A 27,833-nucleotide genomic window follows, 5' to 3' on the forward strand; every position below is an offset into this window, starting at 1 on the left:
AGTAACTCATCTACCATATGTAAAGGACGTTTCTTTAGATCCTGGTCTTTCGTGGATAGATGATGAGTCCAGTTGCTCGAGTTGCCTCTCCGAACATGAATCCCTATCGCTCGGCCTAGGTGGAGTTTATCGCTCCATGACACTTGACACTTTCAGGAGTAAAAAATTTGTCAGATATCTCCTTTCCGGACTGCTTTCCGTGTTGGTCTCTGACTCTACCCCGCTGGGAATCTGTCTTACTGGAATCTGCCTCCTCTGGATTCTGGACCACTGAATATAAATATTCAAAAGGCAGAGTGAGTGGATATTTAACTATCAAACCGTCAGTTTAAAGAACTATTCAGGCTCAATAGTAAACAAAGTCGCAAATTATCCTATAGCCATAAAACAAATTACCATTAAACAAATGCCCATAGTTCCAACCACCACCAAAGTAAACAAAAGACAGTGTACTTTTCAATACAAACAAAAATATACGAAAAGCATAAAGATATTTCTTTACACTCCACACCAAGGGTTCTACATTTAATGTTTGTTAAATGCAGAACTCTGGAATAACTAGATAAATTTCAGCCTTTTCTTTCACATCTGAGCATGATCCTACTTACCATATTTATACTGATGGTTCAAAGAGTTCTGATGGTGTGGGTTGCTCCGTGGTGACAACTGATTATGTAATTTAATAAAAAAGGCTTCCAACTGTTGGCAGTTTTGACCGCTCTTAAATTTAGTCTCTTGCCATCATTAAGCGCAAGAGATTCAGAATTGGTTCTTTATTTTAATAAAAAGAAAGCATTTTATTTTTAAGTTTTGCTGGGTTCCGTCTAGTGTTGGAATTGTAGGAAATAAGCGAGCCGACGATGCAGCTAAGGCTGCAACTAGACCTAGTCACATTTCCAGCATGGGCATCCCAGTTTCTGATTTTAAAGGTAGTATTAGGTTTTATTGTAGAGATCAGTGGCAGGCTCACTGGTCTAATTTGAATAGCAATTTTAAATTAAAGTCAATTAGGTCTTCTGACCAACCTTGGTTGCATTTCCCATTAGACAGAAGATCTAGTAGTTTTTTAACTATGTTTTCGATACTGTTGTGCATGAGTACTTACTTGATGACTTAAAGTCCATTGGAGTGACTGAGGAAGCACTGGAATTTTTGCGAAGCTACTTAACGAACAGGAAGACTATTGTAGAAGTTTCTGGAAACCGATCTAGTGAGAGAATTCTTATGAAAGGTGTACCACAGGGTAGTGTTCTGGGCCCTATCTTGTTCAACATGTATACTATCGAGCTATCACATATCTTGAAAAAACAAAAAGTGGGCTTTAAACTATATGCAGATGATACTCGGGTAGAACTTACAATTTCAACAACACAAGATACAAAGAAAATTGATGAGACAATGACTGAAATAAAAACATGGATGCATAGGAAAAAGCTTAAATTAAATGATGATAAAACAGAATGTATGTTTTTTGGCACAAAGGTGGGTTTGAAGAATTACCAGTTATTTCAAAGTATAAAAATTGGTGATGCTGATGTTAGGATTGTGTCTGTTGTGAAAAATTTGGGTGTACTGATAGATTGTAATTTTTCAATGTGGGATCAAATAGTGAACACAGTGAAAGTGTGTAACTATCACCTGAGAAACATAGCATTTATTAGAAAATACTTAACAGAGGGCAGTAAAAAAATTTTGGTGATTAGTCACGTAATATCAAGGCTTGATTATTGCAATTCTCTGTACCATAAATTGCCCAATACACTACTAAGAATGCTTCAAAATTTGCAAAACCAGGCGGCTAGACTGATAAAAGGCATTAAACTTCGGGAGAGAATAACTCCTGCACTGATCGATCTACATTGGTTACCTATTAAGACTAGAATTGAATTTATGATTTGTTTGACTCGCAAAGCACTTATAAGTGATAATCCTAAATATCTCCGTGGTTGCTTGGTCCCTTACCCTCAAGCTACTAGCGCTGCTGTAAGAGTTAAGACATGCTGATGACCCATATTGACTATTCAAAATTAGTGTGAATCATGCAATAGGAGGAAGAACTTTTTGTTATGCTGCACCGAGACTCTTCAACGACCTTCCACTTGATGTCAAGAATAGCAAAAATGTGGCAGCTTTCAAGAAAAACCTACAGACTCATCTCTTTAGAAAGTGTTATAGTGATCTGAAAACTATTAAGCCTGAATACAAATGCTAGCGAATAACTGAAAAGATACAGATAAAAATATAATAAACTGGAAAGAAATTATTTTCACACATCAAGGCCCGCCTGAACAGACTCTTAGTGTCTGATGGAGAGCAAGAAATAAACCCCCTAAAAGTAAAAGTAAAGTAAGTACGTATAGGGCACACAAATTATACTCGTAGGTATCTGATGACAGGTGGGGCGGCTAGGCAGGCTCCTCGTTACTCTGTTTGCCAAGTGGATGTAACCATTGAATATATTTTGGTGTCCGGTCCATTTTTTAGATGTCAACGTACAAATAATCTTTTAGTCTATATGTACCTTATGGAAATTTTAGGTGAGAGTGCTCCAGTGGAGCAAGTTGTACAGTTCTTAAAAGATATTGATATTTTTTATGAGTTGTAGTTTTATTGTGGTTTTATATTTTAATGTTTTATAGATTTGATATAATTTTATATTTTATTATATTTTACTTTAATTTATATATTAATACTTGATACTAAGATATATACGCGCTGGATGGCCTTACGGCTCCAGCGCTTGGCTTCGGGCCAAAAATAACATAAATCAATCATTATAGATTAATTTCTAATCTAATCCTTCCATTTAACTTTCAATGTTCTTCTGAGGGCTTTGTTCTGAAATTTACAAAATCTCTTCGATATTGTTTTATTGTCATACCACAACACGTGTCTATTATAGTACACCGATCTCACTAAATTAATATATAGCCTGATTTTTTTTTTATGAAATTTTAGGCAATTCGATTTCCAAATTTTACTTAACCTACCCATTGTCGGATTTGCTTTGTTCAATCTTTCATTAAACTCCAGTTCTATAGACCCTGTATTAGAGATAATAGTTACTAAATATGTAAATGATTCTACCTCATTAATCCTTTCTCCTTTCATCTTTCATTGCATATTCCGTTCTCATCATCTGTCTTTCTTCTATTTGTCTTCAACCCAACCTCATGTGATATTTCATGTATTCTGGTAAGCAAGCATTGCAAATCCTGTGGTGTTCTCCTAATATGGGTTTATTATAAATATATTTTAGCGGAGTACAAAATTTTGTTTGTAAAGTGTAAATATGATTAACTATTGGTGACATTAATTAGCTTCATTGATTTAGAATTTAGATATTAAGCTCTTTTTCATAATATATACAAAAATTTTGGTGTAATAGTTGGGTTTTGGAGTAAGCTATACATTATATATTTCTATGTCAGGTTGCAGTTACGGTGACGTATCTAAAAATTTTCTAATGAGTTGCCATGGAAAATTATTGTTTCAATAGATAAAAAACTATATTACTGTTTTTGTTTTCTAAAATTAGCATTGTAACTTCAGTTTATTTAATAGTATTAACAATTAATATTTTACACTGATTCCTCGTATTTCAGCTAAAAGTTGTAAAAGTTCATCTTTCTTGGGTACCCGCAAACATGGGTATGCTCGAGAAAGGTTTCGGAGAAAGTTGGTAATCGGCTGTAGGTGAACTACATGCATGAAGGCACCCTTTGTTATGTCAAGATTCAAAAAGTATTGGAAGAAAATTCCCTCAACGATTATTAGCAACGAAATAAACTCGGCTGTTTCAAATGGAAGGAAGAAAGACCTCGAGTTTTCTGCATATTGCACATCACGACCCACAGCGAATTACTCGCCCATGGTGTTAGTAAGACTGCATTTAGGATACGAGAAACTAGCTTTTCTTTCTCTCCAAGACCCTGTTTATGACAGTCATCCTCGGAATTGTCGTCGAGACAATGTACAGTAAGTTTAAATATTTAATGTCGTGTTTCTTATTTTTACAGAGGCAAATTTTTAGCTAAGAAAATCGAAAATAGATATATAAGTAGATTTTTAATGTTATAGAATTTTTTTGCTCTTGGGGAGTACGTAAGTGTTTGTTTTTACTGTTTTGAGTTACTCTTGAAATTCCTAAAACTTTTTACATTGTGCATAACATTCTCATATACTATTTATCAATGAACTAGGCAGTCACAACGCCATATAAGCACATAATTTACTCTTCCCTCATCCCTATATAATCTTGAATGTATTTTGATTAATTAGAAACCCGTAATCTATGGATACTTAGATTCTTCGCATTACTAGCAACACCATAATTATGTTGCATTTAGAAAATAGTTATGTACTGGCTTCACCCTTAATTCCATTTTACAACATTTTCTTTTCTTTATGTCACCTTAAGCTTTGTTTTGCTTGTTCATGATGATTTAACAAACTCTCTTGTGATTCTACCCCTTAGATTTTTATGACTTTTGATATACTTTCGTATTCTTCTCTTTTATATAATGAGTGGACTCTATTTCAAATGATTCTGGTTGTGGAAGTATTATGGTATTAATGACCATGACTTATCTTCCCTCTGCTTGTGCTAATTTAGTTTTTTCCTGCATAGTACAAACCCTCGTCCTTTAGTGGGGGTAGATTCTGGCGACAGCTGGTAGCAGCCAATGAAGAATTAGACGTTCTGGCAACTGCCACCCAGTACCACTATTGGCCTGGGTCTACCAATGCGGCAATCATCCATTGAGATTCCGGGTGTGGAACTGAACTGATTTGTTTCCATTGCTCTCTCAACTCGGCCTAAAGATTTGCACAGTGTTCTAATCTTTTTCTCCTTATACTGCATGATTGTTAATGAATCTGGTAAGATGCGGTCATGTCTAGGTTGCCGGATCGTCATCGTGGTACCTTCATGAGCAATGTTGAGGTTGACCTTCATCTTTTGTGTCCGTGCAGAGGGTACCACCGCACTTTAAATTCTCCCTCGCAATGGAATAGATTCCAACGCAGGAAGAAAAAGAAAGCCAAGCGTGATCGTTCTCCTTTGGCTCTGTCAGCGCCTTGTCTTCCATCTTCTGAATCTAGACACTCCTGATCTTCTTTGGTGCTCTCCCTGTTCTCGAGCACATTTGGCAAAGATGATTGACTTCCCTGCATCCCCTAAAGAAGAGAGGAGGTCTTTGCTCCAAGATGATTTATGATTGCCAACTTTGGACTCCCCGGCTGTTGAGAAAGCTCCAGCTGAAGCTCTTCACAAGTCTGATGAGAAGCACTGGCTGTGCTACCGTAGCACTCGACTGCACCATCGGAGAGAGAATTGCAAGGCTGTCATCGCAGCGCTTCTGCTCCTTCACCCTCCTCACCTCACAGGAGCATTGAATTTAAGGGTCGCCAAGCTGCTTTTCTCTAGTCAAACTGTGTTCTAGAGCATAGAGGTGCATTAGTAAATAAGTTAAGCAGGCATATGGCTTATAAAGCTACTGCACGACATTAAGGAACGCTTTCAAACCCCTCCCCTTCCGACTAATTGAACGTAGCAGTAGAAATAAGTGAGAAAGCTAGTCAAGCCTCCTTCTTCAGGCGGGCTGCCACCAAAGCAAAAAGGCAGAATGAGTCTTTCAAATTTATAAGATCAAACTGTTGTTATTATCATAATCACTAGCTAAGCTACAACCATAGATGAAAAAGCAGGATGCTATAAGCCCAAGGGTTCCAACAGGGAAATTGGATCAGTGAAGAAAGGAAATAAGAAAACAGATACTATAGTGTGCTTGGTGTACAATCAGGCAAGAAAAATCTAACACTAGACAGTTCAAGACTTATGGTAGAGGCTATGGCATCTTAGGACTAGAGAACAATGGTTTGATTTTGGAATGTCCTTCTCCTAGAAGAGCTGCTTACCATGGCTAAAGAGTTTCTTCTACTCATATCAAGTGGAAAGTAGCCACTGAACAATTACAGTGTAGTAGTTAAATTTGTGAGTATATAAGTATTGTTCAGTTATTTTGTGTTGTCGGGTGTATGATGGAAGAGGAGAATGTGTAGAAAATAGTCCCAGACTGTTTGGTGTATGTGTTGGCGAAGGAAAATAGAATTTTTACCAGAGAGGGATCTATTGTAATACTATTTGGCCAGATAAAGAACCAATAATTCTCCCTTTTGCTGGAGGCCCGAGGCCTAGCGTGGGTGACGAGGATCTTGCTAGGGATGGCATTACCCGCATGCCACCACCAGTGGGGGGGATGCCTATCGAGTCGGTGGAAGAGATGGAAGTTTCCCGGGGTGGAACCTGAACATTAGAGGTTCTTTACATTGGATACAGTGTCCCATTCATCAAACCTCTCCCTTCTCTCACTTCAGTGCCAAAAAACTGGTAATTGTATTTGAGAAAATCGATCAAAGACTATTTCCTACGGAGAGAGGTCAAACCATCGTTAGACAAGCGAGTGGTCGAGGATGTCGACAACTCTTCTCCAGGATTCTGTGCAAACTCTTTCTAGTGTAGAAGTTGTTGGAGGCTGGAGGCTAGTCATCGATCTATCCCACCTAAACAACTTTATACTACTGACACTGTTTAAAATGGAGACCCCCAACACTGTATTATAGGCAATAAAATGCAACAACTTTCTTCTGTCTATAGACCTAAAAGACTCATACTTTCAAATTCTAATTCGTTGTAATTCTCGAAGTATCATAGTTTGATATGGAACAAAGAAGTTCCAATTTAGAGAGCTGTGCTTCGTTCCTTCCACAGCACTTCTACTTTAAAGTTCCAATTTGTTGGAATTCTCGGAAGTATCTTAGTTTGATTTGGGAACGAAAAAATTCCAATTTAGAGTCCTGTGATTCGTTTTTCCACAGCACCTCGAGTGTATCAACCTTGGCTTATGTGATAGTTTAAAACTTCTATGTTACCTTGATGATTGACAGTTGTTAGCAGAGTCAAAGTCTCAACTGCTGATAAAGAGGTACCTGCCACCCAAGTTTGGTCACTATCTGTTCTCACCTCAAGTCAAAACATTGTCCACTTGGGAATGCATATCCACGCTGTCTGAGGTAAAGCATTCACATAAAGAGAGAGAGAGTTGCAATACCCTTCTTATTGTAAAAAGTTAGTGGTAAAAAAACTAACGGAGCTTCTCTGAAAATTGTTATCTTTAGAACGTTTGGTTTCAGAAGGGAAGGTTACACCTTCAGGCCTGTCTGTGGAATCGCAAGTCAAATTTCAAATAGCATCATATTCCCACTCCCAAGATGATGCATGTAGTCAGAGAAGATTTGTCCTTGTGGTCGAATGAGAAGAGCCTGATAAAGGGATTCCCATTGCAAGCGCTCTCTGGAACTCTTTATTATTCTAAGAAGTGTCAAAGGAAGGGTGGGGACCCCACATTCTGACTCCATGTCTGATATATGGATGGAAGAAGTGGGTGAAAAATCACCTATCTAACATCTAGAATTGAAAGCTGCATTTCTGGCACTGATCCACTTTAGAAACTGTCAGATGCCACTTATTAGTGTTGATGAACAACAACTCTACAGTGGTAGCTTATGTCAACAAGAAAGTATCTTTACCCCTTTGCTGACTAGCTGTGTGCATGTAATCGTGGTTAGAGGATAACAGAGTAATCCTGGTAGCATGATTCATACCAGGGAAACAGAACATCATCACAGACAATCTGAGTCTTCTAAATCAAGTGGCCAGCTCAGAATGGTTTTTGAATCTTCTAGTGGCGAGGGCACTCCCGACTTTGTGTGGTTCTCTGATAATATGCCTGTTTGTCACACACCTAACAGCAGCACTGGAAGCGTGTGCGGACGAGATGCCGAATGCACTATTGCCGACAGACAAGATGCCGAACCCAAGATGCCGAAAAGACACAAAGCCGAAAGGACATGAAACCGAACGGTTGTAAAACCGAACAGTCATGGAACCGAACGGTCATAAAGCCGAATAGTTAAAAATCAATGACAGAAAGAAATTTTGAAAATATAAATAAAATCAAGTCACCCATACAGTTTGACAATGGAGTTCATTAAAACAGGACGTGGTGGCTGGAAGCTCCTTTACAATGGATATACTTACATTGTTGATAAAAAAAGTTAATGATACCACATACTGGCGATGCGAGAAAAGAAAAATATGTAAAGGAAGAATAATCACAACGAATGCTACTCGGCCACAAAGTTCTTCAGATCATTCACATCCACCAGATAGTGCTCACACACGTACTAAAAGCTTTGGATGATATGAAAACAAGAGCCAAATAGACAGAAGAGGTTACAAGCAGTGTAATTAATAAAACCATTGATGAATTGCCTCTAAGCATTTGTGGCTCCCTGCCAAAAAGAGAAACTTTAGGACGAATGGTAAGACGTGTGAGAAATGTTAACGATAGTGAAGATTTCAACGTAACGCGTGGAGAAAACTTTCGTCTTCATGAAACTCAAACTGTTACCATTTTTTCGAAAGAGAAGAATTTAAAATTATTATCGAGAAAACAGACATGTTTTGCCGATGGCACCTTTGACTCTGCTCCTCTCGGGAAACGCTCTATACAATACATGCAATTATTTCTGAGACCAAATCCCTGCCATTAGTGTATTGCATAACAAGTAAAAAAGATGAGAAAACATATGACGAAATCTTTACATTTCTTAACAACACAGGCATTCCCGAGCCCGATTCAATAATAGTGGACTTCGAGCGAGCGACAATAAACAGCATTAAAAAAAAAAAACTTTCCAAATACATCTATAAGAGGATGTTTCTTTCACTTTAGACAATGTTTATGGCCATTGCTAACTTTAAGTAATAAATATTGAATCAGTATTTAGTACTAATTCAAGTGACCGAAGTGTCAGAATGGAGTATTTAATGTTCACTATCTTTTTCCTTATTTTTTAACCATTCGGCTTTGTGACCGTTCGGTTCCATGACAGTTCGGTTTTACGACCGTTAGGTTTCATGTCCTTTCGGCTTTGTCTTTTCGGCACCTTGGGTTCGGCATCTTGTCTGTCGGCAATAGTGCATTCGGCATCCCGTCCTAGTACCACTGGAAGACTTGTTCCAATACTCGCAGGATGGTCTCGACATAAGTGCTTTCTCACAGTTTTGTCTCTAAGAAAGTGATCCAAATCACTCTGGTAGAGTCGAAATAGCCACTTGCAGAGTGATACCCAGACATTTTGCATATACTGACAGAAGTTCCAAGAGATCTTCTGATATTGTATGATCTCCTATGTCAGCCTTAAGTTAAAACACACCACAGTGCAGAAGACTGGGTTCTCTTTACAGTGAGAGAGAGAGAGAGAGAGAGAGAGAGAGAGAGAGAGAGAGAGAGAGAGAGAGAGAGAGAGAGAGAGAGAGAGAGAGAGAGAGTGTGTCAGACTTTTAGTCAATTCGAGGAGACTCCATATGCTCTTGGGTAGAGCAATTTAGTTGAAACATTTAGTTCTTATAATCTTGAATAACTTATTCTTTAACTCGTTTACCATGTTACTGTATACTACATCTGCTGGAAGTCTGTTCCATGTATTTGCTATTTTGTATGTAAAGAAATTACCACATTGAGTGGTGTTGTATCTTTCCGATTCCTGTTTGTATCAGTTGCCTCTAAACTGATTTGTGCTAAGCATGAATAGATTGTTGTAATCTACATTTGTTATTCCCTTAAGAATTTTGAATGTATATTTTAACTGTCCCCTTAGTCATCGAGTTTGTGGATCAAATAAATTCAAACGTTCCATCTTCTGTCTATATCCAAATTTTCTTGTTGGAACTAGTTGGGTTACCCTAGTTTGTGCTGATTCCAGTCTATCAATATCCTCTTAAATACTTGAGGCCCCGAATTGGATTCAATATTGTAGATGGGATCTTACTTGTGATGTGTAGGCCTACAGCTGTAGTAGTTTCTTTGTTTCTGTATTTGAATTGTCTCTTTATGTAACCTATTAGTTTTTGTGATTTTTCAGCTGTTATGCTCTGTTTGGTGAACTTCAAATCTATGCTAATGAAAATGCCGAGATCTTCCTCCTGGTCCACACTATCTATTTCATTACCCAGCAGTGAGTAATCTGAGAGTTACTATAACATATGTGCATGACTTTGTATTTTCCACAGTTGAAAGGCATTTGCCATTTTCTAGACCATTCTCCTAACTTAACTAGATCCTCTCTTAAGGCTTCTTCGTTTATAGAGTTTGCCGCATTTATACCTAGTCGGATATCTTCGGCAAAGTTTGCTATTCTACGAGTTAATCCTAAATCAATGTTGTTAATGTAAATCAGAAATAGGACGGATCCTTGAATTATACTGCTTGTAACAACTGCCCAGCATGAGGCTTCTCCATTGATATAACTCTGTTTTCTGTTTGTTAACCAAAGAAACAATCTCAGCTGGCTCATCAATGATCCCTAGTGCTCTATTTTAACCATTAAGTTTTATGGGGGACTTTGTCAAAAGCCTTTTGAAAGGCTAGGTATATGATGTCTATTTCCCTGCTTATGTCATAAATGCTAAACATGTGAAAAAATTCCAAAAGATTTGTCATATGAGATCTCTTTTGTTTGAAACCATATTGGCTGTCTATCAAAAGATCGTTTTTCTGTTTTCCTATTGAATCTACTATAATTGACTAAAAAATTTTGCAAGGTACTGAAGTTAGACGCACAGGTCTGTAGTTATCGGGGTCTTCTTTTAGTATCTTCGTGTAGATTGGACGAACATTGCCTGATTTTCATTCCTGTAGTGCCTTTCTTTCGTTGGCCGTCTTTTGGAAGATTTTGTAAAAGTGTGGGGGTTATCTATTCTTTTAGTTCTATAATCTCTCTTGGATGAATACCATCTGAGCATGGTGCATTAGCCTAAGTCCCTTTATGTTTTTGACATCTTTCATTGTACAGGTGATTCTGTTTAATGGTTATGGCCCTAAATATTTGATAGCTGGTTCGGTGAGAGTCAATGATTATTCCCTAGTGAATTTGGTTGTGAAATATGCATTTATCAGTTCGCCTTTTTCCAAATCATTTGTTATAAGAGTATCCTCCAAGTCTCTTAAGAAGCTAATGTTGTTTTTGATTGTTTACATATGCAAAAAACAAAAAAATTCTTTCGGGTTTTCTTTACTAGCTGAAGCCACTCTTTTCTCTTCATTGATCTTGGCATTTCTTACTAGTTTATCTACATTTTTGCTTAACTTTTTGTGCTCTAAAATTCCACGAATTGAAGGCTGTGGATCCATTGAGTTATGTTTCTTGTCTGATATTTATTGCATTGGCTATTTCTTTGTTGAACCATTTCGATTGTGGAATTCCATTTGGTAAAATTTCTTTATGCAGTGTATATATGGTCCTTTTTTCTTTATATATTTTTACAAATGAGTCCCATTGTGTATCCATGTTCACTGTTTCGTCATATTCCAAATTCTTGGTGTATTCCTTCGGTTGTATCCAGTTACCCCGTCTGTAGTCTAGATTTTTTTTTACAATTTTCTTTTCTTTTAGATGAGGAATATTTACCTGAAACCTAACTAATCTGTGTAAACTTTGCCAATATTTTCGCCTACTGAGGCACTGGATACTGAATTTTCTTCTGTTAGCAAAATATGTAGTATGTTGTTTCCCCTAGTTGGTTCATCGATCCACTGATGGAGAAATTCATTATTGACAAATTCTAGTAATTTGTGGCGCTCTGTATATGATGTATTTATAGTGTTACAGTTTACTGGTGCATTGCAGTCTTCCATTAGGATAGCTAGCTTATTGTTCACTTCTTGTCCAAGTTGTCTATATAGCTCTTCGTCCTGTTTTTACGATTGATGTGGTGATATGTACTTTACTAATGTGGACATGTCTTTTCCTATAGTGTTAATATTTCCACCCGTCACTTCAAATTCGGTTACTAATTTATTTTCTATAGGGTTTGTGATTTTTAACATAAAGCATTACCCCTCCACCTTTTCTGGTAAGACGATCCTTCTTGAAAAGCTTGAAATCTGGGATTTTGTATTCTTTTGATAGAATACTTTTTTTTTTTTTTTTTTTTTTAATCCAGGGCTCGGTAATGCCAAGGACATCTAGTTCTGCACTGGCTATCATTACCCTGGAGGTTTCCATATTGTTTTTAACTGACTGAGGAAATTTTTATCGTTTTTCTCATCCTCTGTGGCTTTGCTAGTTTCCCTGATTTACTAGTGTTTTAGTGTTACTTTTATCTGCATTATGTAAACTTTCTTCCAAATTTCCTCTTTATATATTGTAGGAGGATTTTCTAAGAGTTGGGTTTGTCCTTTGTCTGCAGTGTTCCTTAAGTCATTGTACAGGTTGAGATTAAGATGGTTTCCATATACAGTACTCTCTTGCTCTCGTCACTAAAGTGTATTCCATCTCTTTTGTATAACTTTCTCTTGCCGTAGAAAGTGTCCCAAGGATCTATAAAATTAGCTTTCTTTTTCTGCTATATGGAATGAAAGGCTTTTTCATTTATCGCCATGTCCTTACTGAGGTTCAAGTGGCTGACATTAAGTTTAGGGAGAATACTTATAACTATAGTATTGTTGGTCTTGTTCCTAGCTGTTTCAAGTTTTTTCTAGCGGTTTAACCAAATTTTCTGTTTGGTAAGCAGCATCATTTCTTGGGAATAGTTTCCAGTTGCCTGAACAATAATAGTGGTCTTGTTTTCTGTTGTATTTTTACTACCCAATTCTTCAATCTTCTGTACGTAGTGACCTGGATAGAACCTGACCTTTCTCTGCTTTTTGAGGCTGAAGTGCTCCCCTTGGTCCTTTACCATAGTCAAAAGTATCCTCTTCCTCTTCCTCTGCTGGGAGGGAGGATTTTTATTCTGGTGGCAGTTACATTTCCAGGCTGTTGTTTAGTCTTGGCCTTTGCAACCCTTCCACTAGTGGGTCTTATTAACTCTGTTTTTGTAAGTAATTATTTCCTCTCGGACTGTCCTTGATTTTACCTTATTTTGTATTTCTTGGGTAATAATTCCATTTTCTACCACATCATCTATGACTTTGTTGTTTCTTATTTCTAACTGTTGGAACTTGGGCATGATCTCTGTCATTTGTTTTTTTTTAGTTCTTTGTTTTCATTTTTCAATTTTTCTATCCTGTTCCTGCTAACTGAACAGGCATACCCTATTATGGTGCAGGTTTGCAGCTCTTCCTTCTTTGAGGTCTATGCACCATTTATTTATCTGGCAATTTGCACATTTGTGCTTTTACTTCAGTTTCTCGCTCATCTTCAATTCTTATGTGATATTGTCTAATGCGTATCTATTTGGAAATCTCGGCTAAAAACTTCTATAATTACTAGCCTTGTGAACACTACTGTAAAAGGGGGTGGTTTATAGTTCCCTATCTACTACTGCATCCACTTAATCCTAGATGAATTTTCATCTTTTCTGTCTCCAACCTCCCATAACTGCTCCCAAACAAACAGTCAAGTCTCCTCAATGTTGGGCTGTCCCTTATGTACCACAGCTCCCAACTGTGTAAGGCCCCGTCCACACGAGCGAGCACTGCTTGGTAAGCTTTGCTCGGTGTGACGTCAGAAATGGAGAAACCACGAGCAAAGCTTCGCACAGGGCTTCCCTGATGTTTAGCGAAGTATCAAGGCTTTGCCTGGCAAGGGTTTACCCTGACGGAAATTCGTCTTCCAATAAAGGGATAAAGCTGTCACACTAATGACATGCCGTCACTTTCGAATATATACATCTTATATATATATATATATATATATATATATATATATATATATATATATATATATATATATATATATATATATATATGCAGACATACATACATACACTCACTCATATATATATATATATATATATATATATATATATATATATATATATATATATATATATATATATATATATATATTATATATATATATATATATATATATATATATATATATAATATATATATATGCACTGCTTATAAATTATCAATACTCCTAATTAAGGTAAATCTTATAAACAAAGAAATTAAATAAAAGCTCTAAATTGCAACTTATGCAGTGTACTGTATTATTACATATATCTTAATAATAAATTATCTTTCTCAGTTTTATATTATTTATTGAACTCATTTCCTTAAAATATCTGTGCTGCTTACTATTTTGATGAAATCTGCCTCATGACCATGTTTCAGTTCCCGCAATATTGTCATGTAACTTCCAATGTCTTCTCTTCTTCGTAACCACTCTTTACACCACATCCTTTTCTGCTTTGTTGCTTTTATCTTTGCACACATTTCTATAACAATAGACAGCGCGATTTTCTTTTTGCGTGTCCTGCGATCCATGCTGCCCCACACAACTTGATCCTGTGTCAGTCACTCACTGCCAGTCTTTCACTACCCAACCACCGTCGTTTGGACAAGAGCTTAAATGCGTTCGACAGGCTTAGCTCGCAAAGAGGCAAAGTTTACCGAGCAAAGATCGCTCGTGTGGACGGGGCCTAACACAAGGCAGAAGCCTGTTTTATCGTTAGGATTGACAGTGGAATGCTAGCGATTACTGGGACTTCAGGACATCAGAGAACAATTTTACTCTTGGGTACTACTGAGCATTACCAAGAAGCTGCAACTGGTCTATTTAGTTAACTAAGATTCCAAGAAGGAGAAAAAGCTATGTCGACCTCAAGAGCAGTTGAGCCTATTCCACCAGAGGTTGGTCACAGGGAGTGGTCAGCTATTACACATTGGGAATGTGCTTTGCGGGGCACTAGTAACGCTATTCCAGTCTTGCGTCCCCTGTCACCATAGGATTCCTCAGTCCCAGTCTCTCGAAACCTGTGAGAGAGTTCCTAGCATTGTTTATAGAGGTTCAAAAGCTTCTGCTGTGACCCATGAGGTAGCTGTCAGCTCTTTAATGTCTATATAGGTATAGATTACTGTAGTTAAAAGTAGTCATTGTATCCAAGTATCTATTTTTTATGTATTGAGTTTTTTAATTTTTCATTTTCATTTATTAAGCCAGGAGAAATTGAAAGTTCAGAGTTTGGATAAAAAGGGATGAGAAAGAGAGCAAGACAGAAGTATGGAAGAGTTAATAGCGGTTTGGTCCTAGTCTAGATGCTTAGATTTGGTCTTGGCAGTGAAGTTAGACTTACCAGGGGGGGGAGAGAGAGAGAGAGAGAGAGTTTTGGATGTCTCTAAAACATTTTAGTCCATCCGTGGAGACTCCATTTGATCTTTGGTAGAACAATTTAGTTTAAGCATTTAAGAGAGTTGGTATGATCTTGTCTAACTTATTCTTGAACTTGTTTATTGTGTAACTTGACTACATCCAGTGGAAGTCTATTTCAAGTATTTGCTATTTTTTATGTAAAGAAATTACCACATTGAGTGGTGTTGTATCTTTTCAATTCCAGTTTGTATCAGTTACATCTGGACTGATTTTTGCTAAGCATGAATGGAGTGCTGTAATCTACAATTGTTATTCCTTTAAGAATCCTAAATAACTCTGTTAATTGTACCCTTAGTCTCCGAGTTTGTAAAGTAAATAAGCTCAAATTTTCCATCCCCTGTCTATATCCAAATTGCCTTGGTGTTGGAACTAGTTTGGTGACCCTAGCTTGTACTGCTTCGTCTATCTATATCCTTCTGAATACTTGGAGGCCAGAATTGGACTCCATATTGTAGATGGGGTCTCTTACTAATGATTTGTACAGCTGTAGCACAGTGTCTTTGTTTCTATGTTTGAATTGTCTCTTTATATAACCTGTTAGTTTTTGTACTTTCTTTGCAGCTTTTATGCTCAGTTTAGTGAACTTCAAATCCTTGCTGATAATTATACAGAGATCCACACTTTCTATTTCATTACTCCGCAGTGAGTAATCCGATTGTGGGTTACTATAACTCGTGTTCATGACTTTACATTTCCATCAGTTGAAAGGCATTTGCCATTTTCTGGACCATTCTCCTAGCTTCATTAGATCCTCTCTATAGGCTTCTACGTCTTCAGAGTTCGCAGCATTTATATCTAGTTTAGAATCGTCGGCAAATTTGGCTATTCCACTAGTTAATCCTAATTCTATGTCGATGTAGATCAGAAATAGCAGTGGGCCAAGGATGGAATCCTTGGGGTACTCAGCTTGTAACAGCTGCCCTCTCTGAAGCTTCTACATTGATTACAACTGTTTTCTGTTAGTTAGCCAATCTTAGATCAATTCAGCTGGCTCGTCAATGATGCCTAGTGCTCTAATTTTGGCCATTAATTTTTTATGAGGAACTTTGTCAAAAGCTTTTTGAAAGTCTAGGTATATGATGTCTGTTGCCCTGCTTTTGTCATAAATGCTAAACATGTTGAGGAAAAATTCCAACAGATTTGTCACCCATGATCTCTTTTTGTCTAAAACTATGTTGGCTGTCTATCAAAAGATTGCTTTTCTCTATGTTCTACTATTGAATCTACTATAATTGATTGAAAAATTTTACAAGGCACTGAAGTTAGACAAACAAATCTGTAGCTACCAGGTTCTTCTTTTGGTCCCATCTTGTACATTGGAGGAACATTGCCTAGTTTCCAAGAGAGAGAGAGAGAGAGAGAGAGAGAGAGAGAGAGAGAGAGAGAGAGAGAGAGAGAGAGAGAGAGAGAGAGAGAATTTACGTTTCATGCTTAACTGTAAAATAACTGGATGCCTCCAAAAGTCTTCAATAGCAGTCTATCAAGCAAAGTGGGTGGTCATCAGTGATTGGTGTCCGAGGAGGAACACCTATCCACTCGATGTCTCTGTTCCATTGATTATGGACATAATAAGAAACTCCTCGGTCTTGGCAGTTAATGCTTCTAGCCAGGGGTAGACCTCACTTCAGTGAGAGTTATCAGCCTTGACAAGAAGTTTCGAACAATCTTGTCCCCCTCGGAAAATAATGTAGTTAAAGTCCTTTGATCACTTCGAATGTACCCTTACAAAGCTTTGATGAACACCACAGACAAGAAACCTAAGTCTTAAGACAGCATTCCTATTAGCCTTATTAGCATTGCCTAAGAATGGTAGAATTAAATAATCTATCATTCTTATTGCCACATTACAGATTTTGTTCTCAGTTGTTCTTGAATTTGTAGTGAAGTTATGGTTCTTGTATGAGAAAAATCATCCAGGCTGTGATGCATGGGTCATTCAACTATGGGTCACAGGATGAAAAGAACATTTGAACTGATCACTGTGATCCCGGTTTGTTAACCAGCCAGTTGGTAGAGCGAGGTTCCTTCCCTCCCAAGAATGACTCCCATACTAAAGGATGAGGGTTGTACCGTCCAGGAACAAATCACAAATTTTAAAAGTAATTAGTATTTTCCCTAGCTATACAAACCCATGTTCTTTAGATTTCGCTTCCCACTTAGGTAGAATTTCAATGGAAGCCTAGTGCATTTGCAGAACCAGGCCTAAAATGGTATTCCGAGGTGGTTGCCAGAATGCGAAAAATTTATTTTTGGGTGAGATTGCCATATCGTCCTGATGGAAGTTCCTAAAGTAGCTTCCTAAGGGATATATGTTATTACAGTGTTATTCCCAGAGAATTACACCTTCAGGGCCCAGAATTCTAACTCCTGGAGCGAATATCCTTAAATTTTCTCTCGAGGATATTTCATAATATCAGAGGACGTATTCTTGATACGCCACATAGCAATCTGCTCCCCTAATATCGTTTACGCTTCGAGGGGGACGTGGCAGAATAGAAGGGGGCCGTATCAAGGTTAACCCCATTCTCGTACTACTATTGACCACCACCACAGCGCCATTCCCAAGATGGCGGACATTCCTTGTAGCATTGAGCGTGGTGCTACAGATACAATACCTGAGGTAGGGATACTGTGAAGATGTTTTCTTTTAAGAAAAGAATTGTGGGTCCATCAGGATGACATGGTGATCTCGCTCGAAAATAGATTTTTGTGCTCAAGCCATGTCGTCCTGATGGAAGCATACCAGAGCATTAGTGTATCTGTGGATTTTCATCAGTGCAATAACTTTGGGACAACATTTCTTTATTCGTAGAGCGTTATCTGTCATTATCACTATCATACGCGATGTTAGTGCTTCCTGCCCCCTACAGGGAAGAGTCATTCTAGACAGTAGAAAAGGGGTCTCAAGGTTAGCATATATAGTATGAACAAACATAAGCATACACTGGATGTACAAACTGTCTCGTAGTTTGTGAATATTACTATATACTTATCAGTGTTTCTTATATCCATTGTTTGTGAGCATACAAATATATGAAGAGTATATACTCTGGACTTTAAATCATGCAATTGTCGGGCGAATTAGGACGAAATTACATTCTAATAGACACTTATTTTCTATAAATGACCAAGTGAATTAGCAAGTAAAACAAATGTAGCATGATAACGGAATTATACATGTAACATGTACAGAGATTATCTTTCTTTCTTGGGAAGAAAGAAATGATGAGTGCCACTCTCAGATTGAAGAAATTTTATAATAAAATTTCTCTTCATAATTCCTGTACCGGTTACTTCTATCGACACTGTGTACTACGTACACACGGCACTAATGCTATCTGTATAATACCACACCTGGGATATTTGAAGTTAGTGTCCCCATGGTAACACTTATTCAAAGGAGGTCACACTAAGAGAGATGACCCCTTCTCCCTTTAATTGACAGTCCCAGTCAATTAGCTGTTCATCGTAGAATTAGACGGCAGGTTAAATACTCTACCCGACGTCACCACATACTGCTTCAGTTCATGGACCTGCTTAGCATAGTGTTTGTAGAACACTGGATGATTCTCGTCCAGTATATGAGCGAGGACATTCGAAGTCCCAAGCAATTAACTGTTTATGACAGTAATTAGGGGGCAGGTTTTAATACACTACCTACCGCCACTACATAGTGCGTCAGTTCATGGACCTGATTCGCATAGTGTTTGTAAAACACTGGATGATTTCCATCCAGTGTATGAACGAAGATGCTCAAAGTCCATATACTGAAAGTAGTTCAGTGATTAAGCAATCTTTCTCGGATCATGACCTGCGGGAATACTGTCAGGATCCGCTCTACGAATAAAGTAGGTGAGTTTCGCCCTCAGTTGTTTTAGGGATAAGTTTGATCCAGAGGTTTCTCCTTTAAAGAACTGTCCTCCCCTGAAGTCTGAAGTTCTACAAAGATAGACCTTTAGACATACTACCAGACAGAGAGACATCTTCCTTCAGAGGGCAGATTCTCCAGGGACCCCACCTTTTAGTGGGTAGCTCATTCTTAGCGAGAAAGGTTGGATCAGGGAAGAGATTCAGTTCTCCTGTTTCTGCGAACTGAATATGGCCCTCATCTCTAGATAGGGTCAAAATTTCACTAACTCTAGCCCCTGAGGCTATAGCGAACAGAAAAATACACTTTTGGGTTAGATCCTTAAGTGAACAATCTTCATTGTTCATGGATGAGGCATAATGTAGGATCTTGTCCAAAGACCAAGAGATGGACTTTGGTGGTGCTGCAGGCCTAAGCCTTGCACATGCCTCCGGGATCTTATTAAAGATCTCGTTCGCCAAGTCCACTTGAAAAGCATAAAGAAGAGCTCTAGTCAAGGCTGACTTGCACGTAGTTATCGTGTTGGCCGCCAAACCTTGGTTATGAAGATGGATAAAGGACATACAGAAATTCATTGAAATCTCTTTCGGTCCTTTTGCTTTTACGAAAGCAACCCACTTTTTTTTCATGATGACTCGTATTGTCTTCTAGTTGACTTAGACTTGTATTTTTCTAAGAATTCTATATTGCCTTTTGAGATCCCAAACCTTTTCCTAAGGGTTCGGGTTCTGTGATAAATCGAAGGCAATTAATCTCTGAACCTTCTGAAGTAGTCCTGGGTTCAGAACTAGGGACAGCTTCAGCCTCCGTTCCTTCCTCAAAGAGGACAGATTGCTCTTGGGCTACTTAGGAGCCAACAGAGCTACTCCCGCCTGGAAGGATCTCAGCATGTTGAGGACTCTCGGCAGGTGATTGGATGGGATGAACTGGAAATCCTAAGTCTATCCCTTCCATTTCAGAGTCATGATGTCTGTCATTTTTATTAGAGGATCCTCGTATGGGGCTACATATCGAGGTAGTTTCCTTGACGACGCTCGTAATGAAGAGGTCGGACTGCAGTTCAGGGACTTGTTCCCATCTGGGAGAGAATAGGTCTGCGTCCGTGGACCATTCTAGCTCTATAAGTTTAAACCCAAGCAGAGCATCCACTGTCACATTGCGGATCAATTATACATGAACTGCTGACAGGTGCCACCCCTTTAGGGAAGGGATGGTTAACTACACCTAGACTGTATGAGACGTTCTCTAGCATCGTTGATTGCAGCGCCTCTTTATCGCTTCGGAGTCCCAGATCAGCCGTAGACAATCTGATCTGCGTGGAGTGTGTTTCCCCACTCATGACAGGACCAACATAGTCTCGCGACTTTTGGGCTTTGACCTATGTTAGGGAAGCGATTAAGGAAGGACCGATATCTGTCTTTCTAGATCTCTTAGAGCGTTTGATGCTTTTTTTTCTCCATACTCTCAACGCATCTTGCAACAATGCTCTTAGCACTGGGTCTGTCTCTATTGCGAACTGGAGAGAGATCAGAGCTCCTCCCTGTTCGCATTTTGGGAATCTGACTGATTACCAGAGTCTCTTGACCGACCTTGCCATCTCCTTTTACATTCCCAAAGGAAAGGAGAGTTGGTGTGACCACAGGCTTCAATGGCTTTTTTGCCATTGGAAACCCTCGAGCTGGAGAGAATAGAGACTTCTTGAAGCTTATCTTGCATCCGCAATGTTCCGGGAACCGGATCATTTCCTTGGATGTTCATAGACCAGCCACCTTGGGTGCTGCCCACCCCAGCCTCTCGTCCAGGAACATTGTTGCCTGAACCTTTTCTAGGCTTAATTATTGTGTGACTCTGTCTGCCAATTTTATGAAGATATCTAGGACTGTGTCTAGTCTGACAAGTGTCTTTCCTAGGAAATACGTTCCTTTGCGTAACTTGAATCCTAGATAGGAGGGGAGAGGGTGATTGACTGGAAGTTGCCAATAGACGACTTTCAGGTCTGGTAAGACTACGGGCACCCTTTTTTGCAACAGGGTCCTTATGTTCAGAAGGTTAAACAGTCTGAACTCATTTTATTTGGACTTGTTGAGTGGCGACAAGTCCAGAATGACTGAATTTTTGAGTCCTTCTCGTAGACACACAACGGCCTTCCCTGGAATTCGGTGGACTATAGTTTCCTTGCCACCTGTATGCTCTAGAGCTCTCAGGTAAATTCTTCCAGGAGGGTTTTGGATTATAGGAGGAGTTGAGGAAATGGTGGTAGAGATATCTCCACCTCCCATCTTGATTAGGCCATGGACCCAAGGATCGAAGGTCCAGCAATCCTAAAGGAACCTCCCTCCTACTAGAAGCATCTCTATGCTTCGACTGATCAATAGGATTATATTTTCGACCACCTGCCTGTGGCAGCGCAGTCACTACAACTGTGGGATGTTGTCGAACAGCTTGAAATGAATTTCCAGACTTTTCCGTCTTCCTCATAGGTTGGGGACCCACAACCATGGAAGACTCTTTTTGAAAGGATGCCCCACTTTTAGAGAAGTCCTACTTTCTCCGTGGTGGCGTTCTTAATCACTTTCCTGACTACCTTGTCTGAAAAGAGGTCTTTACCCCAGATGTTGGAAGATATTAGCTTCCTTGTTTCGTGTTTCGCTGTCGCGGTAGCGAACACAAACTCCCTACGTATTCTTCTAGCCTTTATAAAGGCATAAAGGTCTTTTACCAAGGTAGACCTTGAGCACGTCTGGGGTATCTTGATGAGCTGAACAGAACTCTATGTAGTTTTGTAGAGATAGGGAGGCTGCAAGTCTCTCCTTTGTCTCTTGTTCATCATGTAAGAGAAACTTGGATAATTTAGGGAGATTTTCCTTAAATTGTCGACTGGCGACATCCACCTCAAGTCTTCCTACTAAACAGGTTAAATGGGCTTCCTTCCAGTTCTTCTCCTATCTGGGAAAGGCTAGTGACAGAGGCTCACACTCCTTGAGTGTAGGACACTGTTTACCTGCCTCCACTGCCTCAGTGACATATTTAAATGCTTTCTGCGTAAAGGGGAATTAAATTGAAGCTGGAGCAAGAAAGGAAGAGTGCCTGTTACCTGGTGTGAATAACTTCGATACCGAGTAACCCGCCTTTTCTATGCTACTTGGTATGATAGTCTGTGCTTTATCATGGTCGAGAATCATAACCTCCTTTGATTCCGTTCCTTTTCTTGACCTTGATTCATCCTTCAGTCTAATGAAACAGTTAGGGAAAGCGTCAAAGCTTGGCCAAAAGTGGATTTTGTCCGAAGGAACCGCACCCATCTTCTCCGAGATGTAGAGTTTGCCGTTTAAAATCGGCATCAGCTCCACAAACCTACAGGGATTGGTTTTGGAGCATGTCAGAACGTCTTGATCTATGGGTCGTTTGTATGTCCCTTGAGGAGCGACAAGTGGTGCTTTACAAGGCTCTACATTGCATTTTGCTTCCTGCTTTTCGCCCTGTTTGCACAAGTTTTCTATTAGATTCCTCACTTGGGCCCATAACTGGTCCATTCCATCTAATAGAGGGATAGAAGGTGGAGATATCGATGTCGCTGGCTCTAGAGCCGGTATAGACTGAGACGATTCCAACCCGACATTCTCCCCTTCTTCCCGTGGGTGTTTTCTGCCCTCCTTCCCAAAGGTTATCTGGCCGTCGGGAGATGTACCTCGTGTCTGGGGTACCACTATTTCCTTACTTGCTGTTGGAAATAGTATCCTACGCATCCTGTCATTAGGCAGGTAAGGTCCCGGAGAGATTTTCTGAAAGCCTCTCGCCCAGTTGCGTAGCTTGAAACGAGCTGCATCCCTAGTCTCTACCGACTTGGGATTCTGGAAACCCTCGGACAATAAGGTCCGACATACTTTGCAAGCCTGCGGGTTCCAATAATGCAGGGGTTTGGAAATAATATTGCAGGGGGCACGAAATCTGCATGCATTATGTCTGTAAGAACACTCTTAATTTTGCAGAAGACTGCAGCACATCACATCTGGTGTTCCTCCTGTAAAGAAAGGAAAACAGAATGAGTATACGATTGATTATCTCGCTGATAATCAATATATTAAAAGTCTTATTTTAAACAGAATAGCTTAGGATAGCAAGCTATAAAGGGATAGTAGGAGACACATACTTGTGTAACCTCCGCAAACAAATGCTGTTGCCTCCCCTCAGTATTAAATGTGAGGAGATTCCCTTATTAAAGGAACTCCAACTAAAAGGGGGGTTCTCACCCCTAGGGGTAGAGAAGTGTATAATTCACTGTCCCTTTTATTCTAAACTCTGTGTGGTAAGGATGACTGATTTCTCAATCAGCTTAATGAAGAAACACTATTCCTTCAATATAAGAGCCGCACCAGCATAAGCTCCCACAAGGGTACCCAAGATATGTTAGAAATAACTACTGTATAATCGTGCTGTAGTTTTCTATTTGCAGCATGCACTATATTGAAAATTACTGCCTACTGTATAATTATATATAGTGTGATCCAGCCTATGTGCTGCCTTTATGGCAAGCATCTGACTGCACGGTCCAGCTGGTATGATGCCAACTGGACTGGGGAAAAATAAAGACATATATTTGTGTATCCCACCCAACCTGTTTGATGTGACCTCCCTTACAATATTAAATCATGAGTTTCCTGATCATGGAGACTCAAGTATAAGGGCTCTGCCCTTTAAGGGTTAGGAGTGTAATCTCCAGTCCTTAAAAATTTTAATATTGCAGGGTAAGCTGAAGACTGATTTCTAATCAGAATATTGAAGAAATTAAATTCTTTCAATATGAGATTGGGTTCCACAAATACTTGGGTAGGATACTCAAAATATATTGGAAAACACTACTAGTATAATATATTCAGTAGCTTTCTATTTGCAGTACTGTATATCCTATACTGCAAATATACTAACTACCTGTATAAACATATACTGTATTTCAGCCGGCAAGTCGTCGGCATACCTAGCTTTTGCCGGCACATCCAGCCTGCTAGCTAAAAGAGAGAGAGATAGCATGGAGAAAAGGCTACCTAATACTGTGTATATATACAGTAAATATGGATGTACAAATCTAATTTTACTACCTTTTTCCAGAAAGAAGGTTCAAATGGAAGGGGAGAATGTAACATTTAAGCTTCCATCCAGCTACAGTACTGTCGCCAGCAAGGTCCTGTCTATACCCTGTGCTGGCCGGCAGTATCAGTACAGTCGGTGTGCTGCCGATTGAGTCGGCACCAATCTGTACTGGCCTGGTAGGCAGCACCCCGGCAACAGACGCTGTTGCTAGCAGTCCAAGGGAGAACTGAGGAACCTTTGGTAACAGAAGGGACTTCCCACTCACAGCCAACATGGTCACCAGCTGCCGGCAGCCGCCATGACTGCCGGCCGGCAGTTGCCATGACTGCCTGCCACTTTAATAGCTACTGGCAGTCGGACAACGGCTGAAGAGAGGGAGACTGGTCGATCCCGGCAACCCACCGGCAATGGTAAGGTTGCAGGGAGTCGTCAACATAAACGGATACTGTAGAAGGAAAGGGAAAAGAGGGTCCTGTAAAAGGTACAGCAGGAGCCGGCCGTATAGCCTGTCCTGCCTCGCTTAACGAAACTCCGTTCCTGTATTAGAACTATCCCATTTGGTTAAAGAATTCTATTCCTTAGCCTAGGGTTAGATTAATACAATAAAGAGGTTGGTAGCACCCTCGCCACCACTTCTAAACAGTAATGAAACTGGGTTCTAGTGCCGGTGTCCCCTAAGCAGTAGAAGAATTCTTTTCTTCAGCTCAGGGTCAACCAACACAGGACTAGTCTGCTAGGCCACAGGGAGAAGGTATATTGTACAGACCCTTCAGGAGTGACCTAGGGAGGTCTAGCCTCCTATGTCGGCAGCCTAACCTAGCAAAAGAATTCTATTCATCTTGCTAGTCAGCTACCGACCACAGACTAAATACTTTGAGATTCTGGCCCAAACCCAAAAAACCTGCATCTGCAGTTACAGGGGAAGGGCAGAAAAAAACTGATTTTGAGCGAAGTGAAAAATCTATTTTTGGGTGAGATGGCCATGTCGCCCTGATGGAAGTTCCTAAAGGGTAGCTTCCTTGGGTATATTATAACTACGGCGATATTCCCAGAGAATTTACCTTAAGGTACCCAGAATTCTAACTCCTGGAGCGAATATCCCTAATAAAAGAACCAGGGATATCGCGAAATGTCAGAGGACGTATTCTTGACATGCCACATAGCAATCTGCACCCCGAACAGAGTTAACACTTCGAAGGGGTCAATTGGCAAGAAAACGAAAACGAGAAAGAAAGGAGAGCCGCTCGCAAGGTATCTCTCCTCTTCCGTTTTGTAAGCGTGCATTGCGCCGCTCACGGCGCCATCTGTATTCCTTGTAGCGATACACGAGGTGCTACAGATACTGTATGTAGGGAGGGGACCTACAGCCCTTTAAAAGAAAGGGAAGGGCGGGTCCATCAGGACGACATGGCCATCTCACCCAAAAATAGATTTTTCGCTTCGCTCAAAATCCGTTTTTTGGGCTCAAGCCATGTCGTCCTGATGGAAGTATACCAGAGCATTACTGTATCTGTGGATTCTCAAAACGTGCCGTACTCCCCGAAGGTCTTTCCCGGCCAACTAGACCTAGAGACCCAAGATGTTACCGTCATACATCTTTTCAACTAACCATAGACCATGTTAGTGCTTCCTGCCCCCTACAGGGAAGAGTCCTACTAGACTCTGGAAAAGTCTCGAAGAGTACATATACCTATGTATAAATAACAGACAAGCCAATATAGTGGTCTCACCTTATATCATGTAAAGCATAGTATGCAAAGAACTACTGAGTCAATATGAAATATCGACCAGTTCTCCGTTCAATACTGGATAGGACAAAGGTTTATATCCGAGTAGGCGGAAACTTGCATATCCGCCACCGTCCCCTCAGGGCATGGAGTCCTCCCGCCAAGGGAAAGCATAAACCAATGCAAAGAATGCATGCATAAAGGAACAATCTATTAAAATTATCCCAGATAAATATACATAGAACGTAATGCAAAAATTATATCAAATAAGTTGACACAGGTGAAGGAGACGCAAGGTTCCCAAGACCTAGTTTATTGACAAACAATAAATAAAAGAGGTTAAACACCCATTATAAATATATAAGATGAGGATAACCAACAAATAAGCATAAGCATGATAGTAAACAGAAACTTGTTTATCTGAAAGAAAAACATTAGCGCCACTTTTAACATAACGAGGTATCAAAATTATAAAAGTCTGTATTACCAATCAGTTATATTAGCGTTGGAAACGTTCGGCACACATGTCTGCACTTATGCTAGGTTCACCTTTGAAAGTGGAACAGTCAATGTGGGCAACCCGGTGCCCTAACACTTAGTTTGTAGAACAGTTCGTAACTACAAACTCACCCCGGAATTAATCGTCCCAATTAAATCCACTGTTCCTCGCAGAGTTAAACAGCAGGGTTAACGACGCAACCCACTGCTACCACAGACCTCTTTAGTTGCTCCACTTGCTTCGCATAGTGACGAAAGAACACTCTGGAAGACTTCCAGCCAGTGTATGAACGAAGATGTTCAAAATCCATACAATTAAAGAAATTTAAGGATGAGGCAACTTTCCTCGGATCGTGACCTGCGGGTGTACCGTCTGGATCCGCTCTGCGAATAAAATAGGTGATTTTCGCCCTAAGTTGTTTCAGTGATAAATTTGAGCCTGATGTTTCTCCCCTGAATAGTTGACCACCCCTGAAGTCTGAAGTTCTACGAAGATAGACCTTTAGGCATTCCACTGGACATAGAGATGCATCTTCTTTCAGAGGGCAGATTCTCCTGGGACCCCACCTGTTGGTGGGTAACTCATTCTTGGCGAGAAACGTAGGATCCGGAAACTGGTTCAGTTCTCCCCCATCTAAGAACTGAACACGACCCTTCTCTCGAGAGAGGGCTACAATTTCACTAACCCTGGCCCCCGACGCGAGTGCAAGTAGGAAAATAACTCTTTGGGTCAAATCCTTTAAAGCACACTCCTCATTGTTCAACAGCGAAGCGAAATGAAGAACTTTATCTAAAGACCATGAAATGGGCTTTGGAGGTGCTGATGGTCTGAGCCTAGCACAGGCTTTCGGAATTTTATTAAAAATATCGTTAGCGAGGTCGACCTGGAAGGCATATAAAATGGGTCTTGTCAAAGCAGATTAACACGTTGATATTGTGTTGGCTGCTAACCCTTGACCATGGAGGTGGATGAAGAAAGATAAGCAGAAGTCCGTCGAGATCTTTTGCGGATTCTTCGCCTTGACAAAGGCCACCCATTTCCTCCAAGATGACTCATATTGCCTTCTAGTAGATTTGCACTTATATTCCTCTAGGAAGTCTATACTGTCTTTCGAAATCCCGAAACGTTTTCTCACCGCTAGGGCGAGAAAATCATGAGCTGCAGGTTCTGGGTTTTCTGTGATGAAGCGCAGACAGTCGACTTCTGAACTCGCTGGGTCAGAACTGGATCTGGTAACGGTAGACACTTCAGCCGTAGTTCCAATGCCAGAGGGAACCACACTCTGTTCGGCCACTTGTGAGCCACTATTGCCGCTACTCCCTTGAAAGATCTCAGTTTGTTGAGGACCCTCAACAGACGGTTGTGAGGAGGGAACAGGTAAATCCTGGACCATCTGTTCCAGTCGAGGGACATCGCGTCCACT

The 27,833-nt window shown here is 39.9% G+C and overlaps 1 protein-coding gene across 6 annotated transcripts in view; it reads left to right on the top strand.

The window, feature by feature from the left end:
* The window catches only part of LOC137616300 (uncharacterized), a 107,409-nt gene that overhangs the window by 60,695 nt on the left and 18,881 nt on the right, over positions 1–27,833 (top strand). For 3 of the 6 annotated variants that reach the window (XM_068345945.1, XM_068345946.1, XM_068345947.1), the window contains exons 2-3: positions 3,606–3,978; positions 9,991–10,083. In XM_068345945.1, coding sequence (XP_068202046.1) covers positions 3,710–3,978; positions 9,991–10,083 — 362 coding nt within the window. In that variant the 5' untranslated portion in view covers positions 3,606–3,709. The remainder of the gene's footprint in view (positions 1–3,605; positions 3,979–9,990; positions 10,084–27,833) is intronic. The other 3 variants (XR_011039385.1, XR_011039384.1, XR_011039386.1) reach the window with 1 other exon arrangement.

This window comes from Palaemon carinicauda, chromosome 22 (assembly GCF_036898095.1).
Source record: "Palaemon carinicauda isolate YSFRI2023 chromosome 22, ASM3689809v2, whole genome shotgun sequence".
Classification (NCBI taxonomy): Eukaryota; Metazoa; Arthropoda; class Malacostraca; order Decapoda; family Palaemonidae; genus Palaemon; species Palaemon carinicauda.